The sequence below is a fragment of the Plecotus auritus genome, assembly GCF_963455305.1.
Source record: "Plecotus auritus genome assembly, chromosome: 3".
In the NCBI taxonomy this organism is placed as follows: domain Eukaryota; kingdom Metazoa; phylum Chordata; class Mammalia; order Chiroptera; family Vespertilionidae; genus Plecotus; species Plecotus auritus.
In genome coordinates, this window is record NC_137772.1 from 63,482,304 (window position 1) to 63,509,488 (window position 27,185).

The 27,185-nt window shown below is 37.7% G+C and overlaps 1 protein-coding gene across 12 annotated transcripts in view; it reads right to left on the bottom strand.

The window, feature by feature from the left end:
• Positions 1-27,185, bottom strand: part of LMO7 (LIM domain 7) — a gene marked incomplete at its 5' end in the record, with an annotated part of 97,682 nt that overhangs the window by 11,913 nt on the left and 58,584 nt on the right. For 5 of the 12 annotated variants that reach the window (XM_080662022.1, XM_080662025.1, XM_080662016.1 and 2 more), the window contains 13 exons: positions 1,895-1,960; positions 2,847-3,289; positions 3,672-3,764; positions 5,149-5,253; positions 5,465-5,490; positions 7,395-7,451; positions 9,135-9,195; positions 10,171-10,277; positions 11,289-11,450; positions 12,710-12,824; positions 21,957-22,265; positions 24,163-24,595; positions 25,896-26,038. In XM_080662022.1, the coding sequence (XP_080518148.1) occupies positions 1,895-1,960; positions 2,847-3,289; positions 3,672-3,764; positions 5,149-5,253; positions 5,465-5,490; positions 7,395-7,451; positions 9,135-9,195; positions 10,171-10,277; positions 11,289-11,450; positions 12,710-12,824; positions 21,957-22,265; positions 24,163-24,595; positions 25,896-26,038 (2,120 nt within the window). Of the gene's footprint in view, positions 1-1,894; positions 1,961-2,846; positions 3,290-3,671; positions 3,765-5,148; positions 5,254-5,464; positions 5,491-7,203; positions 7,246-7,394; positions 7,452-9,134; positions 9,196-10,170; positions 10,359-11,288; positions 11,451-12,709; positions 12,825-21,956; positions 22,266-24,162; positions 24,596-25,895; positions 26,039-27,185 lie in introns of all 12 variants that reach the window. The other 7 variants (XM_080662015.1, XM_080662018.1, XM_080662021.1 and 4 more) reach the window with 5 other exon arrangements.

Sequence of the window (27,185 nt, forward strand, 5' to 3'; positions counted from 1 at the left end):
CATCTCTAGAGGAAAGAAGAGCTTGTTGCTAGAAATATATAATCATGTGAAGATCTCCTCTATCTTGTACAATGACTAAGCTTATGATTTGATCCAATTATGTACTTCGACTCTCTTCCAGATCCCAGTCTTACTGGGATGTACAAAGCTTTTGTCATCAGGGTACCTAACATCAGATGGTCCTACTTGCTTCAATACTGTCCACAGGGATTGGGCCTAAACCGGCAGTCGGACATCCCCTGAGGGGTCCCAGATTGGAGAGGGTACAGGCCGGGCTGAGGGACACCCCCCCACACACACACACACACGAATTTCGTGTACTGGGCCACAAGTATATAATAATGTAATATGACTGTTAGAACATTCATGAATGGTTTCATTTGTATTAACATATTAGAAAATACTTTTATGACACACTCCTTAATTCCTTGAGGGCATGCTACATCACAAATGCCTATTTCATATTTTTGAGGATTCCTTACGTTTCATTTCTCTGCAGTCTAATTATTTTCTCCAGGTAATGAGCTATATAATTAAAGCTTACTTAAATATACAAAGAAACCCATAGCTTTAAAAAAGAGATATACATATTTTAATCATCTACAGGTACCCAGAACCACATATTATAAGTCAGGTCATTCACCACTAGAACTTTTCCTAGCTGAATATTAACCCGTCATTACCTGTATAGTCCTCTTCTTTTCCTATCTACCCTGAGCCCTAGTCAGTCTCCTAACTGCCTATACAGATGAGTCTTTCCTTATCTAGAAGGCAAACTTCCTAAAGAAATTTCAGCTCTGAAAACACAAATTAATGTCATACACTGGATATTTTTATTCTGTGTAACAATTTCAAAAGTGCAAGTCATTTTTAAAATTATTTAAAAAAATGAAATTTAATGTTTTAGGACATTTTGAAGAAGTACGTGTAACTTTTCAGATATCTGAAATCCTATCTGTATTCCCTCAAAACTGACCAGTAGTTATAAACAAATTAAGAGAGGGGCCACATTTCTCATTTCAGATGTCCACATGTAACTTCATTTTGTGCAAGCCTATGCCATGGCTTATAATTGCTTTTTAAAAAGATGTTAAGGTAGATTGCAAAAAATGAACACAATTCTCCCCCTGTGCCCATTCCTCATGAATTATGGCCCCTCCCATAAAGAGGTAGAGTTTTTCTCCTCTCTGAGAACTTGGGCTGGCCCTGTGACTTTACTTGAAATAGTAGAATGTGGCAGAAGCAATGGTATGCCAGGTCAGAACTGAGCCTGCAAGGTGCCCGGCATGCTTCCTCTCTTTAATTCTCTCTCTTGGCCAGGAGTGGGCAAACTTTTTGACTTGAGGGCCACAATGGGTTCTTAAGCTGGACTGGAGGGCCGGAACAAAAGCATGGATGGAGTGTTTGTGTAAACTAATATAAATTCAAAGTAAAGGAGCGGAGGGGAGAGCAAGAGAACCGGATAGAACAGCCAGATCCGGCCCGCGGGCCGTAGTTTGCCCACGGCTGCTCTTGGCTCTCCCCAGCCACCATGTATGCAAGGCTGCACTGCTTTGCTGCATGTTGAAAAGCACACAATCCAGCTGGTCTCATTGCTCCAGCTGACTACCAGCCAACTCCCCAAAAGTTTACCTAGTAAACTGGTAGTAGACGCATGATGAGCGCAAGCAACTAAAAGAACTGTCAACTGAGTTCAGCCCAAAAAGCTGACCCACAAAATCATAAATTAAGTTACTAAGTTGAGGGGTAGTTTTATGTATCACCAGCAAGTTCTCTTTGCATCCCACAAAAGATCAAGAGCTATAGTAGTTCTACAAAAACACCTAGGCAAGCCCTCAGAGATTCATATGAAGTCAATTACTCCTACCAAATTACAATGAAATGTTCTACACACCTGTCACTAGGAAGCAAACCTGAAGATTCTTCCTCTCCCTTTAGTGTATCATAGGAATCAACAGGCCTGAAAGATGGAAAAGGTTTATGATAAAAATAAAACTTTGATGCCTCCCCTGGGTTTAAGAAATAGATAACAAAATTATGTTATTCTAGCACCTGTATGAGAATGGTCTCTTGGTTGAAAACTAAACACACAGAAGTATTTCAATCAATCATTGAAGAAAACAAACCTACAGCTACCAACAGACATTTGCAATTCATTCCACAAATACATGCTGTGTGCCTTCTATGACCCAGTAGGGTTCTAGGGAAACAAAACAAACTTATTGGCCTCCTAATGCTTACATTTTAGAGGGGCATGCAGGCCAATTACAAGCAAATAAATGCATACTATAAAGCAGAGAAGGGCACATGGAGAAAAGGGATAGGGTGAGCCATGTTTTTTTAGATGAGGCATTTTGGAAAGTTTGAGAAGGTGACATTGGATCAGAGACTTAAACAAGATGAGTAAGACAACAAACATGTGAGGGAACACTTCTCCGGGCACAGGAACTAGAAAATGTAAAAATCCAAGGGCAGAATATGATGTGCATTTTCAAGATAGGAAAGGGGTGATAGTGCAGCTATAACACACCAAGTGAGGGGAAGTCAGAGGAAGGTAGGTAGACCAAAGGGCCAAGCCACTTCATACAAGCCTTCTACGGCCCTGGGGAGGAGTTCAGGTGGTATTCTAATGTGAGGGAAGCCACTTGGAGACTCTGAGCAGGAGAGTAAGGTGACAGGCTCATATTTACAATGGGATGGGTTCACTCTGGCTGCTTGTGTTCATTTGTGTAGAGAACGGATGGTAGGGAGCAGGAAAACCAATTAGGTGCCTTCAAAGTGAGGAATGGATACAGCTAAGCCAAGCCAATTGAAAACCACATGTACCCATTGGCAAGGGAACCGACCTTCTATACTGGTATATTCTGACTGACGTTTCCCTCTCTCTCTCTGCCTGGTGCTTCTGTTCTTCTGTGTGACGCTTCTGCTCCTCCGCCTGGCGCTTCTGTTCCTCTGCCTGGCGCTTCTGTTCCTCGGCCTGGCGCTTCTGTTCCTCTGCGTAGCGCTTCTGCTCCTCAGCCTCAGCCTGACGCCGCATCTCCTCCTGCTCTTCCTGATATTGTTGCTCCTTCAGTTCCCTCTCTTTCTCAATAGTGAGTTGTTCCTGCAGCTTCTTTCTTTGGTCCTCAATCATGCTTTCCTCATGCCATTGTCTCCTCTCCTCTTCTCCTGCTCGGGTTCCTTCCCTGTCAGAAGACTTGGACCCTTCATCCCAGGTGGCTTCCAAGGTGGCAACAGTAGGCTCCCGAGGGGTCACAGCTATGATGTTTGAGTTCAGGACCATCAGCTCCTGCACAACCAGGGGGGGCGGGAATTTGATTAAGATATGTCTGTATTCAGTTTTTAATGATATTTATTTTAGTTGGCCCAGAATTCTATTGAAATGATGTTAAATTTTATCACTAACAAAGCCACACATATGGGTGACCGAGATGTAACTTAGAAAAGGAAGATACACTTAGAGTCTGTAGATAAAATAATTTAATTATTCAGTAGAGAAACTAGGAGAAATGTTGAAACATCAAAGCAAAGTTCTGATAAATCAGAGCTCATTATATTTTTCAAAGAGCTACATTGGCAAGTATGTAACAAAAGCCAAATGAAATGTACAGTCTTCCATTTTTCAGCAGATTTCATCAAGACAGAGAAGGAAGAACATGTTCCAACACTACCTCATTCAAGAACTTGTAATTCTCTCTCTCAGCCTCCTGCTGAGCTCTTTGCCACTCTTCCCTTAGTTTCTCCTGCTCACGTTGGTATTTTTCCTATAAAAAATTATAGCATATTGATTAATTAGCTAATTAATAGGCTGATGTTAATCTTTTCCATTAGCAGTTTTGCTAGCCCCGCCTTTCACCTCAATCTTTAAAGACAGAGATATTTATTTTAACTAAACAGATTTTAGTCCTCAAAATAGAAAATACTTATATTGAAGTAAAATGCAGGTGCTGGGAAAGGGTAGACATTCAGAATTGTACCCAAATGCACCCTTTACCATGGTGTAATTCATTAAAGCCCCTAAAGCTAACTGTAAGGGGGACTGAATTTCTCTGCAATAAACTGGCAGTAAGTCCTCACAAAGCCTCCTACTCACACAAAAATCTTATGTTCATTGCAGCATTATACACTATGGCCAAAACATGGAAACAACCTAAGTGTCCTTCGATGGATGACTTGATAAAGAAGATGTGAACATATATTTACTTGAATACTACTCAGCTATAAGAAAGGATAGAATATTATCATTTGCAACAGTATGGATAGATCTTAAGAGTATTGTACTAAATGAAATAAGTCAGAAAGAAAAAGACAAGAACCATATGGTTTCACCCATATGTGGGATATAAAACAGAAAACAACAAACAAACAAAAGATACAAACAAACTCATAGACACAGACAACAGAATGGTGGTTAACAGAGAGGAAAGGGATGGGGGGAGGAGGAAGAGAGTAAAGGATGCCAAATATATGGTGATAGAAGGAGACCAGACTTTGGGTGGTGAGTACACAATGGAATATACAGATGATGTATTATAGAACTGTATACACAAAAATTATAAAATGTTATTGACCAGTGTCACCCAAATAAATTTAATTTAAAAAATAGTGCATAGAAAAAAAAGAAATCCAAACTACAGTGCCTCATATTTTCTAAAAATAAACACAAGGGTTAATAAATTATTTTAAAAGGAGGTTTCTGGAAAGCTTCAAAATGAAAGGTAACTGTCCTTGTGTTTTAATAGAAAATTAGTTTAATACAAAAAAAATAATTTTATGTTAATACAAAATGCACTACCTTTCAAAGTATTTGTTAATTATCAGGTTACTGGCTTTTTAAATTTATTTTTTTAAAATATATTTTTATTGATTTCAGATATGAAGGGAGAGGGGGAGAGAGAGAAACATCAATGATGAGAGAGAATCATTGATTGATTGCCTCCTGCACACCCCCCGCTAGGGATCTAGCCCACAACCCTGGCATATGGCCTGACCAGGAATCAAACCATGACCTTCTGATTCATAGGTCAACATTCAATCACTGAGCCACATGGGCTGGGCAAATTTCTTTTTTCATTTGCTTCTCAATACTAGTGGCATTTACAGTAACAACAGGCCTACTTCCTGTTGCTCCATGTTATTCCGCTCTACCTGCAGCAGACGGTCCTGCTCCTTCTGCCACCTCTCCTGCCGCTTTCGCTCCTCCTCTTGATCCCACGCCCAGCGACTCGGGGCATTGATAGTTGGAACTGGAAGCTAACCAGTTATGAGAGAAGAGGTGCAAACAAAGAATATGTTACATCATTAAGTCACCTATGGAAGCATATTTGCATACATAAATTATTCATATCACCCTGTGTCTAAGCTGTACCAAAGGACAGTTGGCTTTATATTTCAAAATAGGTCTTTTCAACTTGAAGAGACTGGGTCACCTTATTTATTCCAAAAACAAGTGAATGCTACTTACATCAGGAACCACAGAATCGGAGCTTCCTGTATGGCAGCGTGCGGGTAAGGAAGAAAAAAACACAGTATAAGACTTTTCATTTCTATGAAATAATTCCATTCAGAGAGTTATGTCACTAGCTGTTTCTATGCCAGTATACTAAGTGACTGTTTTAAACAACATTTTTTTTTAAACAACAGGAGTAAATCCTTTTTTTTCCTCTTAAATTCCATCTGTTCGTTATTCATCTTCCAAATTCAAAGTCAGTTTAAAAGAAAAAGGCAAGAAGAAAGGGTCAGCTATGGGTGCTAAGAGTACATCCAAGTGCTAGGTACTAGCGCTGGATCAATGGTGTATTTCTGAATAAGTTAGAGGGTTTGTTTATTAATAGACTGGGATACTATCTCATAGTTTGGCCTACTTAAAAAAAAAGGAATTTCAAATATTACAACATCTACCAAATCTAATTTTTACTTGCCACTCTTCAATTACAATGTGAGAACTCTAAGCTGCTTTTCTTAAATAAGCCATCATATCAAACATGTTCAAGAAACCTTTCCTTTTCTTCTACTATTATTTGAAACATAAATATTCAAACTTCATATGTATGGCATAGTGTTATTTTTTTACTTTTTCACAGTGTTATTCTATTTAGTCTTAGGGGGGGGTCTATATAAGTGTGTGTCTGTAGTACAATGAATACAAACAAGTAAGCAAATTTCATAAAATATGTATCATATAGTATTTTTAAATTTTCCTGAAACCTCAGCTGTCAAATAAATTATTCACTTACACAATTATATTTTTAAGAAAACTGTTTTGAGACTTAGGAAAATATTCTTCCCTTAAATAGCCGCTGAAGAAAAGTAAAAATTAGAATAAAGAAGAAAAGGAATTGCTTTATTTTAGTCAATCTGAGCTAGAAGTATCATACTGCATCAATTAAATTACCAGGGAAAAACAGAAGTTTAACAAAAAATGTATCTAAACCACTAAGGATACTGACACAAATAAACCTTACACATGCATAGCTGGTGAACTATTTCTATGTGTGGTCAAAAGACCGTAATTCAACAAAGGAAGACTACTAGGAGACTGACAAAATACAAAAGTCCAGTAAACATCGTGTTACAAGGTAAGTTTGTAAATGTTTGATAATCTTAAAAGTAAGAAACCATAACATTTTAGACACCAACAGCACACACTTTCCACTGACCGTGCCATTGCATCTCAAATGTTTGGATTTTACTTTTAAGTTCTTGACAGTGAAACACAGAGCTCGAACTGCATTCATGAGACAGAGCATCAGGCAAACATGAGAGGGAAGAAAACGCCACATGCATAGACATCGTAAGGGAGCACTGCCCAACTACACCAACACAGAGAACCTCAAAATTCATTGTTCACAAATGTCACCAAAATTTATTTACTTTAATTTTACTTCCAAGTCAACAGAGCAGGGCTATTAATACTCCAAAGCCGCCATCCCAATAATAATAAACAACTCTGCTTTTTTATTGGGAACATTTTCCAGAACCAAAAAGCAGAGGTCTTTAGAAAGTTAGCCAATGATATGTTGGTGTAATCTAAGATTATGCAATTTGTAGGAAGTAGTAAGGCTTGAATGAAATGCTTCATTTCTTACTGTCACCCAGTTGGGGGGAGGGGGGGAAAGTATGTGTTTAATAGCATCTCAATTTTTTAATTAAAAAAGAAAAAAGAAACTTCAGAGGTACAAAGGACACGCAAAGACCCATTACCACAGAGGTAGACCCATGAGCTGTAAGAAAAGCCTGATGACCCTAGGGAAAGAATGGAAATGGGTTATGTCGTTGGTCATGATGACAGCCAAACTGAAGAGGCTCAGTGCCCAGCACCACAGACCATCAGGAAAGGTGGAGGGTGGGAACAATTCCATGAAAATGCATGAATTGTTAGCTTGGTGGTTTACCTTGTTCAAAAAATTGTGATCGCCTTTTTAAGTTTTTCAAAGAAATAGGTTCAGATGCTAGTTGAAAAATACAAAAAAAAAAAATCAATAAGATGTCATTCATTTTAATTTCTCACCACTGGAAAACTAAATGATACTTGCTATATATCTTTCTCATCTATAGCAATATAATTTTTTAATAATAAAAATGACAAAACTGATAGCCATAGAAGATATGTATTATTTCAATGCACAGAGACACACATATTTTTAGTAGTCTATGCTATATTTAAATTAGTAAAAGGAACTAATATTTTGATTAATAAATTTTAGCAGATAAGCAGTCTAGTTTCACAAAAGTCAAAACAGCTTTAGGAAAATGGAAATTAAATATTTTTGCTAAGGTCAATAAAAAATCTCTTCTAGTACAAGGAAAATTGTTTGTAATGAAGAGTTTTCACAAAACAGGTGAGTAAAACAGAAACTAAAGAATAATGAGGAAGAGAACAAGAAAATAAATAACCAGAGAAAGAGAAAATAAAAGCAAATGCTAAACTTAAAACATTCTTCTAACTAGAATACTTTGTCCTCATTTTCAAGATCTTTCAGCTACCAACTTTAAGTAAAACAAATGGAGTCCTGTCAAATAAAAAAAAAAAAAAAGAAAAAATTCTGACTTCTCCTATGGGTCTGTCGCGATATTATGGCAAATGATTATTATACTTCAATTTATTCATAAAATATAAGTGCAATTATTACTTGATATTCATTGTTGTTTACTTATCTAAAGAAAAAGCTGAAACGACAGACCTGTGTAGTGCCATAGTCACTAAGGAGTTAAGTGTCTTATCAGTTTGCTTTGCCTGAGTCACTGGCAGAACAGGACCGGATGTCTTATATTTAAGATCATGAAGGAAAATAAGCCATGCTTTAAAAACTCCTTTGATAAAGAATGCAATATCAAACAAAACATAGTCACTTCTGATGGTCAGAAACTAAATACAAAGATAAATAATCAATAAAGAGAGGGAAATTTATAAACTTAGTTTGGCTTTGACATTGGACTATGAACTGGCAAATGCAGATTCAAAGCCACCAGCCTGCTGTGAAAACCCAGCCCGATTCCTGGCAGTCTAGTTTCATGTTAAAAGAAATTTCATCTTCTGTGGGTCGCTTTCCCAGACTATTTCTTTTGTATGCCTATGGAAACATGTGGTAGCTAAATTATTTATAGGCCAACAGAAGGAGGAAGAGAATGATAACTCCATAAAGCAAAATTATCCTCGATACTATGCCTGCTTTTTTATTACAAATGGGTACTTTTGCTAACAACTGTTATTGCCCTTGGCATTTCCCTATTAATACTAGCCGCCTCCAAGCTTGTCCCTTTCACAACACTAAAGGGAGAAAGGAAACCTCATTCATCGTTTTGTATTTAACCAGGATTCCCTTTGGCAGCACCCCACAGCAAGAAGGCTGATGGCCTGGGCAAAACCAGTCTTTCTTCATTGGCTCAGGCACACAGGCTCTCAAAGCTCCTGGACATGCTGCCAAAGCTTTGTTTGCAGTGCCTGCACCATTCTACACAGCAGCCCAGCGCCCTTCCACATGGCTGCAATCCGATCTGGGTGCTAACCTTTTAGTTTCAACTTGCAGTGGATCAGTTTTTCTTTCACTCACAGGTATTAATGTTTATATTAACAGAACTGCGGTGCTATGACTTCTTACACCATAAATGTAAGTTATAATGGTGATGTTTACCTTTTAATTCAAAAGTACTGCTTTCATCACGAATCCCATTGATTTCCCTGGACTCGGTATTCTGGAAAGAATAAAAATGCCAGTTAACAACATTCTCTCCAATTGGACTTTGGACTTAAATAATGCATTTCCCCTTAATGCAAATATAGTTTAGTTAAATTAATTGTCGAGGGTATTAACGTATTCTTTATAGCCTTTTACATATAATAGATATTTTTTTATGATTCTTTAAAATTTGTGGAAGGATTAATGACCAGCTGCAAGCATGGATGGCTTTAAATTCAATCAGTCATTAATTTTTAAGAAACAAATAATGATTAGTTCATTTGGCTTATATTAATGAGTAAGCAACATAGTTATATAGGATTCTCTAACATTTATACTTGTCTTACACGATGTAGCAGGACCTCCTTATTAGATAAAAGAGGGTATCGTAGGATAACAACAATATATATCTAGGGAGTCAACATAAACATTTATTTGAAAATTTAAATCTAAGTATTCCTCTGATACTTAGAAAAATTTCTACATTATAATTATTTTAATCAATTAATGTAACTGAGTATCTTTTAACCACATATATAAGTCTACCCACCAAATTCACCTACTCAAGATTAAAAATGCTTCATGGGGTTTTAAATTGCACACAATTACTATACTTATTTTACCAGTAAAGACCAAAGAAAGCATAGAAAAGCCATAGTGCATAATTTTACATAATTAATAATTCACATTCACAAAGATCTGAGAAATGGGTATAATGATGAAAAATTGGTAAGAAACACCTGCAAAACACTAGTATGGGATCTTTTGATTTTACCATTATATAACTCATGATTACTCTAATTATTAATGAGTAATGCTCATGATGTTTAAAAATACATTTTACCCTCATTACTATAAATGATCTTATTTAATTATTTGTTTTTTAAAGTAGCATCAAAATTATCCAGACAAAATAAGTTCTTCTCTCCCAACACACATTTCCTACAGCTGCTTTGCTCTAAAAAATTTTCCTCCTTCTCAAAATACTTACAGAATTCTGAAGGCTTTCTGAGAAATCAGTCATTATTGATAGATTTGAAGATCGGTCTGAGTTGTAAATTCCAGAAGTTGCATCAATCCATTTTGTTTCAGGTGAACCTATAATTTTGGTAGCCATACTGGTGAGATTGAGGGTTTTATGCCGTATAAATGGCAGGGAAGGCTGGTCTTTGCCCCAATCTGATTGGCACGTGAAAATCAAGAAATGAGTACACATAAATGTTGAAGTGGAAAGAACAAAGTTACTGAATGCACACATACAAAATGTACATACACAAGACAGACAAACAAATCAGGCAGTGTGTGAAAGAAATGAAAAGTTTAAGGATTTTACCAAGAGACCACCTTCCGAAAACACAAGGGTTAGATCATGTTAATAATGAAAAGACTAGCAAATTTGCTGAATCTTTCTGTAAACCAGGAATGGATATTAATTTTTTTATATCAAAAGTTGGTAGGTCTGGGTGGTTTAATGTCCATTCCCATCTAACTTCTGTAACTAAGAAACACAATAATTAAGTATATTTTGAAAGTTTCTTGAGAATGAATAACAGAATGTATTGTGAAATTTTCTTGAGAATGAAAGGCCATCCCCATTTCACTTCTATAACTAAGAAATGTAATAGAGAATTTATTTTGAAGGTTTCCTGAGAATGAACAACAGGAATATGGCCTACCATGTTCTCTCTTACACCGGTTACAGTTTTGGTGCTGTAGAGAAAGTCCAATCGTAGTCTAATTCTTAATGCTCAACATTATTACATGACTCCCCAATGCAGATACAATTATAATAGCCTTCAAAAAAAAGTGAGAGATTTGAACGAATTTTTAAAAAAACAATAATCTTCAGTTGATATATGCAAGTCAGCCAAGAATATAAGTCAGTCACTAAATAATGTAGAATTCAGTAAATTTGCTAGTGAAAAGTTTTCAGACAGACTATTCAAGGAAGTATTACTCATGATTGTCTTGACATAACCAAAAAATATCTTTAAGCAAAAAATTTTAAAAATGAAAAGAAAAAATTGTTATTGAAGCAAGCTGTTATAACCACTTGCCAAAGACCAGCTCCCAATTTAAAAAGCCAGACACAATGATAAACCAACTCACCAGACTTTCCATACCGCCTGATATCCATTACTAGGTTTCCAGTTTCTTGAGCATTAGCCATGGCTTCTTCCCACTCTTTTGTGTCTTTATATGAAAACTTGGTATTGTTGATGGCAATAATTTCATCATCTACCTGTAGCTGAGAAAATTCTGCTGGGCTACCTAAATAGAGCAAAATAAACAACCAATTTAAAAATAAACAGGTCTGCCGAAACCGGTTTGGCTCAGTGGATAGAGCGTCGGCTTGTGGACTGAAGGGTCCCGGGTTCGATTCCGGTCAAGGGCATGTACCTTGGTTGCGGGCACATCCCCAGTGGGAGGTGTGCAGGAGGCAGCTGATCGATGTTTCTCTCTCATCGATGTTTCTAGCTCTCTATCCCTCTCCCTTCCTCTCTGTAAAATATCAATAAAATATATTTAAAAAAAAAATTAAAAAAAAAAAAATAAACAGGTCCTACAGTCATTGATTATTTAAATTGAAGAATAAATGACTTTTTAACCTCAACTAACCATTTCTCATAATTTTTTAGGTGAAAAATAGTCACAAAATTTCTTAAACTTCTTAGTTATCAAACATTTGAGTATCAACAATACACAAAGCACCAGAGGCATATTTTATTGTATAATATATGTCATCTTCATTAACATTTAAAGGACAAATGATAAGTTCATCTGTTCAAAAAAAATTTTATTAACCTCCTAAGAACAGAGAAAATGTTTAATTATTTTAAAATTTTAAATGTGAAATAAACTACACTTTAGTTGAGCTTCCAAATCCAAATGCATTTTGGAACAGAAGAAAACAGGGCCACTTAAAACTGATTAAAATTACTACTTACCATTATCTCATTGGAGAAGTCTTGAAATTTCAAAGAAAAAGCAATTTAGCATGCAATTTTTGCAAATGAGGAACTCCTCTTAAATGCCATAGTTTTCTTTTTAATTTTAGGCCCTGTGGTAGGAGTTCGGGGCTTCACTTGGCATAGCCCTGAGTGGGGGTGGGGCAATCCTTTTGTAAAAGTCCCAGAGCATCCTGAGGTCTCCACAGGCCATAGTTGAATTAGGACACTCAGAAAACACCATTTAATTATACAGCACAGATAGATCTACCACATACACAGATGATTGGGTTCTATTAGCATTTTCAAATATTAAGCCTAACATTTTGACAAATAAATTCTGTAAAAGTCACAAAAATAAGACTCTTCAAAACTAAAATTAGTTAGGCAAGGAGAACAAACAACATGTGGTTTGTAACTCAACTATCAGTCTCAGGGAAGAGGATGTATCTTCTCGCTTTACTGCTGCATTTTCCACATGTGTGTTCTCCTGTATCAAATAAACCAATGTCTGGGGGTGGGAGGAACAGCATAGGACAGCAAAGGAGAAGAAATTTCAGTAGAGCAAAATCTATGAATTACCTGCTTCCACTGATGCTATGAAGATCCCGGAAATATCCCATTTTACTGTAAACCCAAAGTCAAGGCCGTTCCCAGGCGTCTGGTTTATGCTGATTCTCATATCACTGAACTGATCCTGAAAACAAACATGAAACGGTGGGATCAGGTGTCCCTGGCACCCACGTAGAGGAAAGTCTATCCATGAAAGAAGGGAGGCTGCAGGCAAGGTACACTTCAATTATTTTGTGATCAAATGGGAGCTTCATTCTTTTTTCCTGGTTTTGATAAAACCTTCATTTATATAAATATTACCAAGTTTATTATTTTTCTTCTAAATTAGGGGAAATTTATATCAATAGATATTTTTCTTTGCATTAATATATCAGTTGGCCACTGATAAAGCTTATGCTATTGCTCACCATATAATTGGGTCTAATGTAAAGACTATTTGTTTATACCCAGGAATGCAGTTGAGTAAGAAAATGTCTGTGTGTGTGTGTGTGTGTGTGTGTGTGTGTGTGTGTGTGTAATGGAACATTCTTAAGTCCTGAGAAAAGGAACATTCTGCCATTTGCAACAACATGGATGAACCTGGATGTATGGTGCTAAGTGAAATAAGTCATGCAGAGAAAGACAAGTACTGTATGATACCATATATATGTGAAATGTAAAAAAGCCCAACTTGTAAAAATAGAAAATGGTGTTTACCAGGGGATGGAGTTGGGAAGATAGGACAGATGTTGTTAAGCGTACACACTTGCACAAAGTAGTTAATAAGCCCTAGAGATATAATGCACAGTAAAGTGAACATAGACAACATATTGTATTAAAATCATCACACTTGTTAGAGAATAGAACTTAATGATTCTAACCTCTAAAGAGAAAGAGTAATTATGTAATGTGATAGAGGTGCTAATTAGCACTACATTTAAACAGATATAAATGTATCAAATTAACATGTTGTACACATTAAATTTACAGTGTTATATGTCAAATTCAATAAAATGTCAGTTTTGAAAATGCAAAAAAAATATTTAAATCATTTATTTTGAAAATGTCACTATGCTTATAAAAAACTTCAAACATTGAACTTAGCTGAATCATTTCAAGGGGTTCACAGACACATAATTCAGTGACCAGTAGCATGCTTATCTAGGACAGGTACCACCCCTAAGTAGCATTTGAAATTTAGCAAGGCATTTTTGCTTGCTCCAGTGCCACATGAAGACAGAGCTGCCAGACAGCTGCAAGATGCTGAACTATGTGATCTCTGAGGAACCAGAAGTAAGATGCCAAGACACCCCCTACTGAGACACCCTGAAACTTTCTAGCCTTAAGCGGAGCCAAGCCTCCTGCTCGCTCCGTGGCTGCAGCCATTTTTGTTGGGATTTATTTATCTTCTATAATTGAAACTTTGTAGCCTTGAGTGGAGGCCTGGGCCCGCCAGGGCAGGTGGAAAGCTTGGCTTCCTCCATTGCCGGGGAAACCCAAGCCTCCTGCTCTCTCTGTGGCCGCAGACATTTTGGTTGGGTTAATTTGCATACTCGCTCCTGATTGGCTGGTGGGCGTGGCTTGTGGTGTAGCAGAGGTACGGTCAATTTGCATATTGCTCTTTTATTAGATAGGATGGCCACAAAAGTTAGGTGCTATAACAATATTAATTTGCTCAACATTCATTAATTGTACATCTTATTCTGCATATGACACAGTGTTAGCACGCTGGGAAATAAAGATGGATTAGGCATGGCTCTTGTTCTTGAGAAATAATTACTGATTCTTCAACAGTGGGTATGGAATTTTTTAAGAAAAAGTTTGTAACTAATAACATAAAAAGATCTCATCAGAAAGCTTGTAAAGCAGTTTAAATATGGGAACTCAGATGCAGCTAGTGAGAACGCTCATTAATAATCAGCCTAAACACCAATCCCCAGAATAAAACTCTGCTATGAATAGACAAAATTACTGGTTAGTTCTACTCCTTAACTAAAACCACCATACACTTAGAGATGACTCAACAAAAATAATTGGTCATCTTCGCTACTCTTACCCTCCCAAATTCCAGCTTAAACCCAATTAAAATGCAGAATCTATTGCTATATAAGAGCAGAGAGGCAAATGACAGGTTAGATATTCAAGACACTAACTGAGGTTTCTATCATGAAGAATAAAAGACAGGATGGTGATTTAATAAATAGTCTCAAACTACATAAAGAACACTTTGTGGGAGACAGCAAGTGAATATTTTCTGGCAAATATAGGATAAAACGAACAAGTTTAAGCCATAGATGGAAGAGTCTCCCAATTATATTAGACCAGAAGAATTATCTCACAAAGGGCTGCTCTTACCTTGGAAATAAATCTCTACTTGAACATATTAAATGAAAGGGCAGATAACCACCTCCCTGGAAGTTAACAGAGGACAGCCTCACTGTGGCTACCACCTGGAAGACTGTTGTATGTGGATCCTTGGCACTGTACACAGGCAAAGAAGAAGAATGAACCACCTGGACAATTACAGTCCATTCTGTCAATAACCAGGTGACCTCAGGCATGTCACTGAGCCTGACAGAGCCTTCTTTCTCAAAAATACATTGATTTTCAAGTTTTTGTTTTTTAAAACACTATTTTCAAGTGAAATCCTGATGCATACCATGTCCCTCCAAAAGCAAAATATAGCAAGGATTAAAACTAAAGGGTGGTTATACTTTTAGGTTAGGGGCCCCAGAGCCCCACCTGCATGGCCTCCTCATGGCAATCCTTCAAGCAGCTCTGTGGAGTTCAAGGTTAAAGCAGCTCTGTGGAGTTCAAGGTTATTAAATTAGGTTATCCCTGGGACTTCTTACAGGGGAATATAACTATAATTATAGTCAAGCATAAACTATTCAGCAATGATTTCACTTAGGATTTCTACTTCCATGTTTTTCTCTGCATGATGCATGTCACATGAGTAGTCTACAAATGGTCCATGCTTCAGAAGATAATGGAGAATTACCTTTTGAACTGGAGGGAACCATGAATATAAATTATTGGGGGAAATCTAGATTCTTGATGGCTGACAAACTACTATCCCAAGTAGTTTAAGTACTCTATGCCAAGAACAGTAAAATATAGTTATTAACATATCAGCACTTAAAAATGAAAATAATTTCCTTCAAATCAGGTATAATTTAAACAGAAATATATACTGAAAACTGTGATTTTTAAACAAAAAACATGATGATCTGGAGTAATAATAAAAAGATTTATTTTTATGAGATCTAGTGAATTAAGATTCTCATATATCACCACAGATGGGAATTAATGAAAAACAGGATCAATCTTACGAAATAACAAGACAGTAATTCTACTCAACTTTTCCAATTAGATAAATGTTTACTTAAGGGAAGCCTATTTAAGTTGATAAAATTAAACACTAAAAGTAGATTCAGGCTATAAAGTCAGAAATACCTGAGGAAATAAACAATCTTAGATTTCTGTACACATGGCATTTGAGTGTCTTTTTTTCCAGGGTCTAAGGTGAGCCTTCAAATCATGGCTCTGATCTAGCACTGGACTAACCTCCTTCACCAAAGAGACTGCATACCTCCTTCCTCCACTTCTCCATTCCAAAGACTCAGGGCATTTCCAGCTCTACCACTTACTCAACCCTTTCCAAGCTTATCTCTTACCTACCAAATCCATTTACAGTCCTCATCCCATCAGACATCACCAACTATTCCTTTTATTTTTTTAATACATTTTTTATTGATTTCAGAGAAGAAGGGAGAGGGAAAGGGAGATAGAGACATCAATGATTAGAATCATTGACCAGGTGCTTCCTTCATGCCCCACACTGGGGATTGAGCCCACAACCTGGTCATGTGCCCAGACTGGGTATCAAACCCTGACTCCTGGTTCATGGGTCAATGCTCAACCTCTGAGCCACACTGGCTGGACACCACGAACTATTCTTGCTTCTAAGAAATAGTCTTCCAAGTCATCCATTATTTCACTTTCTCTTGCCTTTCTCCTCCATCTCTCTGGACACATCAGTTTCATTAGTATGTTCTTCCTCTTACCATTTTCATTTTGTTGTTCCCTCCATAGTCTCCCATCTTTGTGATTACAGGCTTTCCTGAGTCACCTCCTTCACTGCTATATCTTCAACTACTAACTAAGCCCAACATATCCAAAACTACATTCATTATCTTCCTCCCCTAACCTGCTCTTCCACCTCTTGTTTTTTAAATGTTGGTTAATTACATCACTATCCAACCAGATGCCTACATTAGAAATACCAGGTTCTTTCTGGGGCTCTTCCTCTTTTCTTCTCCTAACTGCTCCCCACCCAACTCCACACAATGATCCTCACCCCCACTATCCACCACACACATGCATTTAATAGTGTTGTCAAGTCCACAATCCATAATTCCACCTGGAACCACCCCATCCTTCCATCTTCCTTCAAGTTATCATCTTAGTTTGGTGTCCCCTCTAAACTACTGTGGTCACCTCCCAATAGGCCTCCAGTTTACTTTTCCCCATCTTCCACACAGCTGTCAGAACTTGAGTAACAGAACATGGCAATTATTATATTACACCTTATTTAAATGCGCATAACTCCTTACTGTCTGGGTAGATTTTAAACTCTACAATTCAGAAATAATTCAGTTCTGATACATATGTACCTTCCGCAAAACAATCTTAAGAATTATTTTCTCTTTATAAACCAGAAGATATTTCAGTCCCTGTGGGCTCCAAAATTGTAAAGACAGGGCAAAGTTAAAATAAGTCAACATTTGGTGTTTTTCCTTCAGGCAGTTCTCAAACTTGAGCATGTCATATTTCATAAACATTAAGGTCAGAGAAATCATAATTGTGGCCTGATCATTTAACTGGCCTGGAGCATGTACATAACTTTCAAATCTCAAGAATTTCATTGGTAATAAGGTGGATGATACCACCTACTTTGCAAGGTTATTGAGAGGAATAAATGAAACATTTAAAAGGTGCCAAGGCAGGTGGTTGATGCCTAGTAATTACCTTCTTTTTCCCATGGAAACAATGTTATCCATTATGTATATGCTGGTTAAGCAATTAAAGAAAATCCTATTTAACACTCAACAAACATAGCTATGAAACCAACAGTACTCAATCAGCATTCACCAAATACAGATCCAGGCACTGTGCTAACAGTGAGCAAGACAGGCTTGTTTCCTGCCTTCACACAAAGTCAGCTCTAGTGAAGGTGACAAGCAAATAAAATGCATGTATGAAGCTGTGATAAGGAAAGCCCTGGGTGTTATTAAAAGGGGCATTTAATAGGCTCAGGGGTCAGGAAATGGACATGTAAAAAGCTTCCTTCCTTCCATACCTATCATCCTACATCTGGATACTGCTTTAAAAAAAAAATCAGGGGAACAGATTCCAAAATGTAGGCTTGGATGGGATTTGAGAATTCAGGGCTCTCAAAATAAAATGAAAACCTGTAGGTAACACCAATTTGGGAGGAAAACATGAAAGCCACATCTGTGGGAGGTAAGAAGAGGATGAAGGACTCTCTCCCCTTGCTCAGGGTTACCCCCAGAATTGTCCCAGCAGCCTGGACAGGCAAGGGAAGCAGACAACGGAGCAACACAAAAAGAGAAGTAGGGAGAAAGGGAACAGAGAGGACTAAAACTCCAGAGCTCAGCAAATGAGATGGGAAAGAAACCCCTGCAGGCAGGAAATGAGATAATATTAATTTCTTCTCTTCATTATGCCTTTCCTTTTTTATGGCATAAACCCACAATTCTGTGATAGGCTCCTAACCAGTCTCTGCCCCCAGACTTCATTTCCTTAAAATAGTTCTATGCAGCAGTGCTTACGTTCCTAAAACAACCATTAATCTGAAAACTCCCACATTAAAGATCCTATAAGGACCTAAGTTACCTGCTGGATCAAGTTTATACTTCAGTCTAGTAATCAGGGCCTTAAATGCAAATCAAGTCAGTAAACACTTCCAACTCTGTGCAAAGGCTGTGGAGGTATAAAGAATACCAGTGACGAGACACAGTGAACACAAGGAATAAGGAAGAATTCAGCAGATGAAGCTTTCAAGGGTGAAAAATTCAATTCCGACTTGGGGAGGGAGATATTTGTATTCACAAAGGAAATGACCCTCCTGGGCTATAAAAAAATAGGAGGACTTCTTTAAACAACAGAAATGGGTGAAATAAACGATTTCAAATGAGGTGACAATAAAAACAAATATTTGATGTGTTCAAGCAGTCTCATTTGGCTAGATCACCTACTTCCTCTCTCTTTCCCACATCATAGTGTGGTGTAGGTAGGTAGCTTGAATCAGATTGTCTGGGTTCAAATCCAGACTCCACCACTCAGTACCTTGCATGGCCTTGGACAAGTACTATGCTCACTCCGTGCCTCAATGTCCACAACTATAAAGCAGTGATCCAAAGGTCACTGAGGACTAACTAAGCTAATGCCCTGAGACACCTGGGGTTGGTAATCCCTCAATAAACAGCTGCTAACTGCACTACTAAAGGAGTTTGAAACCAGTGATGAGGGACCTCAATACTCCCCTGAATGCCCTGAACTTCACTGCGCAGATCACTGAGGCTTTGCAGCTAGGAGATTAGTCCAACCTGGCACCACACAGGTGCCTCCAATGCCAGCCTCTGTGGAATGCACAAACACATGTGACTGTTTACAAAGCATCTGCATGGATGGGGACAGAGCCTGAACCTCCACTGAAGCAGGGAGAGAAAAATATAACATCAGGGAAGATTCCGGAGGAAGAAAGAAAAGGACATTACTAGCAAAAGTGCAAGTAAAGAACGAGAATGAAGACTTGAAGAACAATTATAAAACTACCAAGACATCTAGTTCAGCCACGCACTATGCTTTTATTTTTCCATTCTCTGAACTCCTGGAATTATAGTTAGGCCAAGAGTTTGGAGGAGTGTTCCATATGCCTTGATATATTAATGACCAACTATTTTATGCCTTCACAGTATTTTTCCCAAGGCAGTGAGCCCCTTTTCAGTGACAAGGGCGGGGGGGATGCTACATAAGCTACTTCCCTCAGAGCGCAGAAGTGACACACCCGGCATCTCGGTGATGGGCAAGTGGCCATATGACACACACCTATGTTCAAGAATTCTAATGGTCCCACTTGTTAAATGAAGCCTAATTTTGCTTGGTAGAAGATAATTTCAAGTTTGGTGACGAAGAAGCCTAAACCCATTAAGGATGAAACCTGACACCATGCCATGTTAATTCAGGTTCCTCTGACCTGCACTAACCGGGGACACACCCACACACCACACTTTTTCTTAACCCGTGGATGCAGCTAGTCAACTGTCGCCCTGAGGGAGTTGGGTGCACCTAGCGCCCACACACCAATCAGGTTGCTTGTTTGGATTTGCTGTTTGAAAGGGGAAGGCTTGCATGCAAGTCCATAAAACAAAAGACACCTGGCTGCTGTTTCTATTATTCATCCACTAGTACCTTATGTTCCCCAAGTATAACATAGGCTATTGTTCTCATCTGAAACTTATAATGCTAATTAATATTTCCAATTCTTTAAAAATTAAGTTAAACACCTGAAACTGACACAAACTTTCATTAAATGTAAACTGTAATTGAAAAATAAAATTTTAAAAAGTAATAAAATAAAAATAAAAAGTTATAAAAGTAACTTACAACTAACTATTTTAGCAAGCTGCAAAAATTTCTTTTAGATATAGGTTTGTAAATATGCATGGGAAAAACTGAAAGAAATATACCTAAATGCTAATAACAAAGATTACCCATCAATGATGGAATTACTTTCCTGCGTTTCCTAATTTTTGCAACTACATAGTACTTTATAATCAGAAGAAAAAACTTAAAACTGTAAAACTTTACAGAATTAATAAAAATCCAATATACCAAAAAAATATGCTATTTCATATTATCTATACTAATAAAAGGGTAATATGCAAATTGGTCACAATGCCTGACAGGGGGGTTGCAAGGGACAACCAAACGACTGACCAGCAGGCTGCGTGGGGCGACCAGGCCAGCAGAGGGGGAAGCAGTTGGGGGTGACCAGGCTGGCAGGGGAGGCAGTTGGGGGTGACCAGACCAGTGACAGGGGGTAGTTAAAGGCGATCAGGCTGGCAGGCAGAGGGCAGTAAGGGGTGATCAGGCTGGCAGGGGGGGGCAGTTAGGGGCGATGAGTCAGGCAGGCAGGTGAGCCGTTAGGAGCCAGCGGTCCCGGATTGTGAAAGAGATGTCCGACTGCCGGGGTTTTTCTAAAAAAGAAAAGCTTGATCTAGACCCGTGGTCGGCAAACTGCAGCTCGCGAGCCACATGCAGCTCTTTGGCCCCTTGAGTGTGGCTCTTCCACAAAATACCACGGCCTGGGCGAGTCTATTTTGAAGAAGTGGCATTAGAAGAAGTTTAAGTTTAAAAAATTTGGCTCTCAAAAGAAATTTCAATCATTGTACTGTTGATATTTGGCTCTGTTGACTAATGAGTTTGCTGATCACTGATCTAGACAATCAACAGCTTTATAGCTTGCATGTAAAATATACTAAAAAAACAGTTATTACTTAATTCTGTTGTCATCTTTGGGGATTTGAAGAAGGAAAAACTACAAATACTTCCAGTCATTCTTCATCTGATGGTATATTTGTTTGGATTCCAAATGTTAAGGAACACAATTGTCATACTGTAACTAACCCTCAATATTACCATTAGGAGACAGTAAGTGGTTCAAAATTCTAGACTTTCTAAAGTATAAATGAGCATTGAAAGTCACTAGAAGATTAATATGATAGAGAAAGAAATGCCATGTCCCTAGAGGCCTGCACCTCTCGTGTGTACCAATTTCTCCTTGCGGTCAGTTAATGTCCCTGAAAAAGGGCCTTTTTTACCCATTTATCTATTAGACCTGCATCTAAAGCTTCCTGAGTGAGTCCTGCACCTGAATCCAGGACTGCTATGCAGTGTAAAGGCAGCAGCTGCTGAAATGGGCAGTAGAAAGAGCACCCAGATAAACCCCAAGGAGATTGGACAATGGTCTCAATACACCCATGTCACAGGTTCATCTGAATCCATAAACTCAGAGTTGAAAGAGACCTACTTCCTCCAAGATCTGCTCAAAATAAATGCAATCTCACATTCCACATTATCAGCCCATGTAACCAATCACAACGCCTAGAAATATGGGTTAGAGGTATGGATTCCAGTTTAAATACTTGTGTTTCTGAGCCTGGGTGATTAAACGCCTTCCCAAACTCACCTTTGATCGTGACACCTCTGTCTGTGGTGAGCTTCTCCCTTCTCCAAGTTCAGACATTGAATTGGGGCCAGATACTGAAGACCAGGTGGCATTAGAAGTGGCAGCCCGGTCCTGGGAGAGAGATGAGAAGGGGGGTGCAGGAGAGGGCAACCTCATCACACCCTCTCCTGATGTCACTGCCTCTCTTTCACCAAAGGAGCTGGAAGCCAGCTGGCTTGGGTCAGACTTTTGCACAGAGGTGCTGACCGAACTGTACTGAGTTCTCTTAACGCCTTCTACGTCTCCATTATACTTCCAAACGTCATCCATCTAAAATAGGAAACATCATTTTAAACTTGGTATCGTTAGATTTCTGTTTTAAAATGTGTGCAGTCATATTTTAGTAAAGATTACTAAAAGCTTGGAGCACATTCTTTCATACCCGCATAGGAGGAGAAGGAGTTGTTTTCACAAGGGTTTATATTATAAACAGACCTCTGACACTCGCTTTGCTCATTTACATTAGTCCAGGTCAGTAGATAGAACTCGACTCTTTTTAATTATTGAATACTCTATAGTATGGATATCTACAATTTATTTATGTGATATGCATTCAATGCTGTTCAAAGTTTTCTGTAACTTCCAAAAACATTGCAACGAATACCCATATACCTTTATAATCAGATTATTTTTATAGCACAGATTTCCAAATGATATTTACATATAAATATAAATTATATATAATATCTTTTAAAAATTATAGCAAAGCACACCCAAAGCAATGTATAAAAATGTCTGTTTTGCCTGGCCAGTATGGCCCAGTGGTTTAGCATCAACCCATGCACCAGGAGTTCGCTGGTTCGATTCCCAGTCAGGACACATGCCTGGGGTTCGGACTTGATCCCCAGGGGGTGGTATGCAGGAAGTAGCAGATTGATATTGATGTTTCTCTCTCATTGATGTTTCTAACTCTCTCTTCCTTCTCCCTCTCTCTCCCTCTCCCTCTAAAAATCAATAAGAATATATTTTTTAAAAAAAGAATGTCTGTTTTTCTCTGTATCCTTGACAACACTAGACATTTTGAAACTGATGGGTGAGAAGTTGTACACCTCATTCTTGTTCTAATGAGGTTGAACACTGATGGATGAAAAGTTGTACACCTCATGCTTGTTCTAATGAGGTTGAAAATTCACCTGGGTCCTTTATGTTATCAACCATTTAAAACCCCTCTCTCTTGAACTGGCTATTCATTTCTAAACCCATTTTCCTACTGGTTTATCTTTTCCCTACCAACCTGTAAGGCCATTTTAAACCTTAGGGATGTTGACCCTATATTTATAATAGATGCTACTAATATTTTTCCAAGTCTATAAATTATCTTTTGACTATGTTAAAAGTGTCTGTCATATAAATTTAATTTTTATGTTGTCAAATATGACTGTATTTTACTTAAGATAATGATCAGGAGTTCTTCCTGGCTATTTAGACAAGTTTTCCTCACTTCAATTTTTTTTTTAAATCATATTTTTTCTCTTTTAGATTTTAAGATTCCACATTGGCAGAGAAAAAAGGAACTTGAACATTGACAGTAAGAAGTGTATTGCTTCCTTTTACATAATGAAAATTAGTAAACCCACTTTCAAGTTTGTGATACTGCTTTATTCTCAGGGCAAATGATTCCATATTTTTAGAAATACTAATATAAATAGAAATAAATATGTAATTTTTGAACATAAGATACATTTTAATAACTATACTCAAATATATCAAGTTCTTATGAAGTAGAAAATGATGGAAAATAAACATTTGTACATAAGAACTGAAAATATTTAAGTCAAACCATATGAAACTGCTGTTTTGTAAGTCTAAAAGAACTGACAACTGGCAACTTCATATAGTTCAACCTAATACTTTACAAAAGCTATATCTGAGAAAATCTGATGCTAAAAAATAAATTCTCTGCCTTAGAATGTAGCTTATTCATTCTTCAAAATGTATCAGTTCTATTTTCATTGAATTTAAAGCTTAATCAATTCTCATCATTGCTATATTTTAAGCATTAAGTAGCATTAAATAACTATGGAATCTATATTGGCTAAAATAAAAATTGCGTTATATATGTTATGTACATTTTACAAACTGAATATATATAACTCAATCTTCTGCACAAGTACACCAACAGTTTGCTCATGAGAATCGAGTATATGAACTGAGAACACTTTTTTACCGTGTAGGATCTCGGGAGCGATGAGATTCCCCTTGAGTGAGAGCCAAAAGGTCTCGGTGTGACCACAGATGTCAACCTAGCTGTATCAGTTTTCTGGTAACTTCTGGGGAGAGAAGCTGAAACTCGAGTCGACTCCATTTGTGTAGCCAGTGAACGCTGGGAAGACAAAGAGGCTGGGCGTTGTTCTTCCGTGGGGCTTTTAGAAGGAAGCTGAATTTCAGCTGGCAGAGTGTCCTCTCTTTTCACAACAGTTGTAGAATCTTGTTTAGGAATTTCTGTAGGGTAAGTTGTTTCTTTCTCTTCTACTCTCTCCCCCTGATGACTTGCTTCTGACATAGTTAGTGTCAGGGGAAGCTTGTCTTCATTCAATACATCATCAGAAGAACATATTCTACTCCTCGATGTAATTGTAGACGTCTGATTTCGGGATTCCCTTAGCAGAAACACACCACAGCCGCAAAGTTAGGCATTTGGCATTCAAAGGTGGAGAGACAGATCTTATTTTGGTAATTAACATACAAAATGAGCTGGGAATAATGTGCAATATAATACTAACTTCACACAATGTGCAATATAGTACTAACAGAATATGAGAAAAAATGCATGCAATTGTTTTATGCCACACTAAGAAATATTATAAGAGCTTGACTTTTCTTTTCAGAGAGGCTCTCAAATACTTCACAGGGATTTTTTTAAGTTGTAAAGATAAATAAGGAAATAAAATTTTAATAAGGAATCATTCGCCAAATTTATCCACAAGTTTATAACTCTTCCAAATTTGACACACTGTACAAATAACTGCCTGACAACCAATTTGAACCCTTCAAAGATGTAGATTCCTTGTCAGCCCTGTATTTCCTATACATGATTTATAATAATTTAGTAAAAATAAAAGACTGCAAAAGACACAGACTTCCATTAAGATCAAGTTATTACCTAGTTTCATACAGCTTCATAGAATTTGCAAGGACAGTTATTACAGATTAAAAGTCACCATTCATACGTATGGAGATAATGACGAAACAGTCTCATCTCTAGCATTTAGTAAGGAGTGCCTCTTAAGCTGACAGTTGCATTTAAGTGAATGAAACTGTGTTTGCATTTGGCTTCTGGGGCATAAAGGAGCTTTGTGTAATTTCACCTGACAGCACATTTCCTTTTTGACATTATCCTTAAAGCATATTTGCCATTTCCCTGAGCTGTACATATCCCAAGGTTTCGAAGAGTAACTGCTCTAACAGGAAATTTTAATTTGACCTTTATTCAGTTATGTTGCAATGCAAAAAATAAACCCTCACAATTTATTTTTATTTAGTCTTCCTTTAAAAATATAATTTTAATTGTACCACTGAAACATGAAAAATAACTCTGTTATATTTTATACAATTTAGTTGATTGTGGGAGCTGGTTTTATTTGACCATTCCATTCCTAAATTCATTTTAAAAGAAGGAAAAAATAGTCCCTTTTCTGCACCAAATACAGCCAACACCACCCAATTCTGCATATGAATATCCAGTGTAAAATGAAGAAATAATGTATATCTATTTAGTATTCATTTCTTTTGTCAATCCAAGCCACTATTTATCATAGCAATACTTTGCTTTTTCACTGCTAAGCAAAATGCTGAAAGTTTCATTGCATATTTGGTTACAGTTTAATCACCCTACACATGCACAAAATGTCCATTTCTAACACTAGTCTCTCCGACCAGGAGATCTATCCAGCCTATTACCTGTCCTGCAGCATTTCCTTAAATGTCTTAGAGCTTTTCTCAGATTTCTCCAGTGCCTGCTTTTCAATTTCTTCCCTCTCTTCTTTTTTCTTCTGCAAGTCTGAAGTGTAGCTTTTTCGACGATCTTTCCATTTTGCAAGGTCCTAACAGAAGAAAATCACATCAGCACAGGCATACCTGAATTGCTACACACCCTTTCTAGCAGTGAGAGCATGCCAGCGTATCCCATTACATCGCTGAAACTATTCACTCCCACTTGATGCCAAGGTGCCCTAATTTTGCTTTTTATAGCCAGCGTTTCTGTACCAGGCCTTTATCTCATGTGTCTGCCTAAAAAACCTGACCTAATAAGATAGACCCCATTTTTGTTTTCCTGCCTCGTTGCCCATTTCACAAAGAATGCTAAATGCTTGTAATTAGGTGCCAGGTCAGAAAGAGCAGGAAATGTTTCAAGTTCATTTTCATCTCACTCCAATAATCTGGCTGCTATATGAAATGACATTTCTTCACCAGGAAAACTGGCAAAGAAAATGATTATAAAATGGTTAAGTGTGGATGCACACTGGATCTTCCATTGAATGAGCCCTGAGCTCAGTCCCTGCTTGGAGGCAAAGGGTGTATAAACACAAATAAATCAGATGTGCTCCCCACTCCCAGGAACTCTCAGTCTAGAAGGGAAAGACAAGCATGTAAATAAAAATTCAGCAATGAGTGCGACAGGATTGCTGAGAGAGTAGGGATCCAAAGGAGAGCATGGCCCACCTCAGGCAGGGGTTTCCTTGGGAGGCCAGCCTCGAGTACGGACTTCTTCAATGTGGATAAACTTTACATAAGGACAGGGCAATAAGGAAGATCACATAGAACAAGGGGACACCTGTTTCCCATATTCCTAGGAAGGGAAGTCTCTCCTAGCCAGGTGAACCCAGGACGATCAACCTAATTCAGCTTGACATTAGCCCTAGCAGTCTAAGCTGGTTCTGACATCCAGGGGTTTAAGGCATTTTTAATGGTACAACCTTTTCTATGTCTCCCAAACAGAGAAGTCCCATACTAAGAACTGCTAGTCATTCTGGCCCAAGTAGAAGCCTCTCCAAGTTCTCAGACTAAATGGAATCTCACTCCTAGGACACGCAATGTTAAGTTTGGTTTTAAACCCTCTGGGAGCAGACCAAGCCACTCCTGCTTTAAAAACAGCCTGAACCCTATATGAACTATTTGCAGAAAGAACAAAAGCAGTGTGCATTTCGTCCTATAGGATCACAAGCATGCATTTTTATCTGACCTAACCTA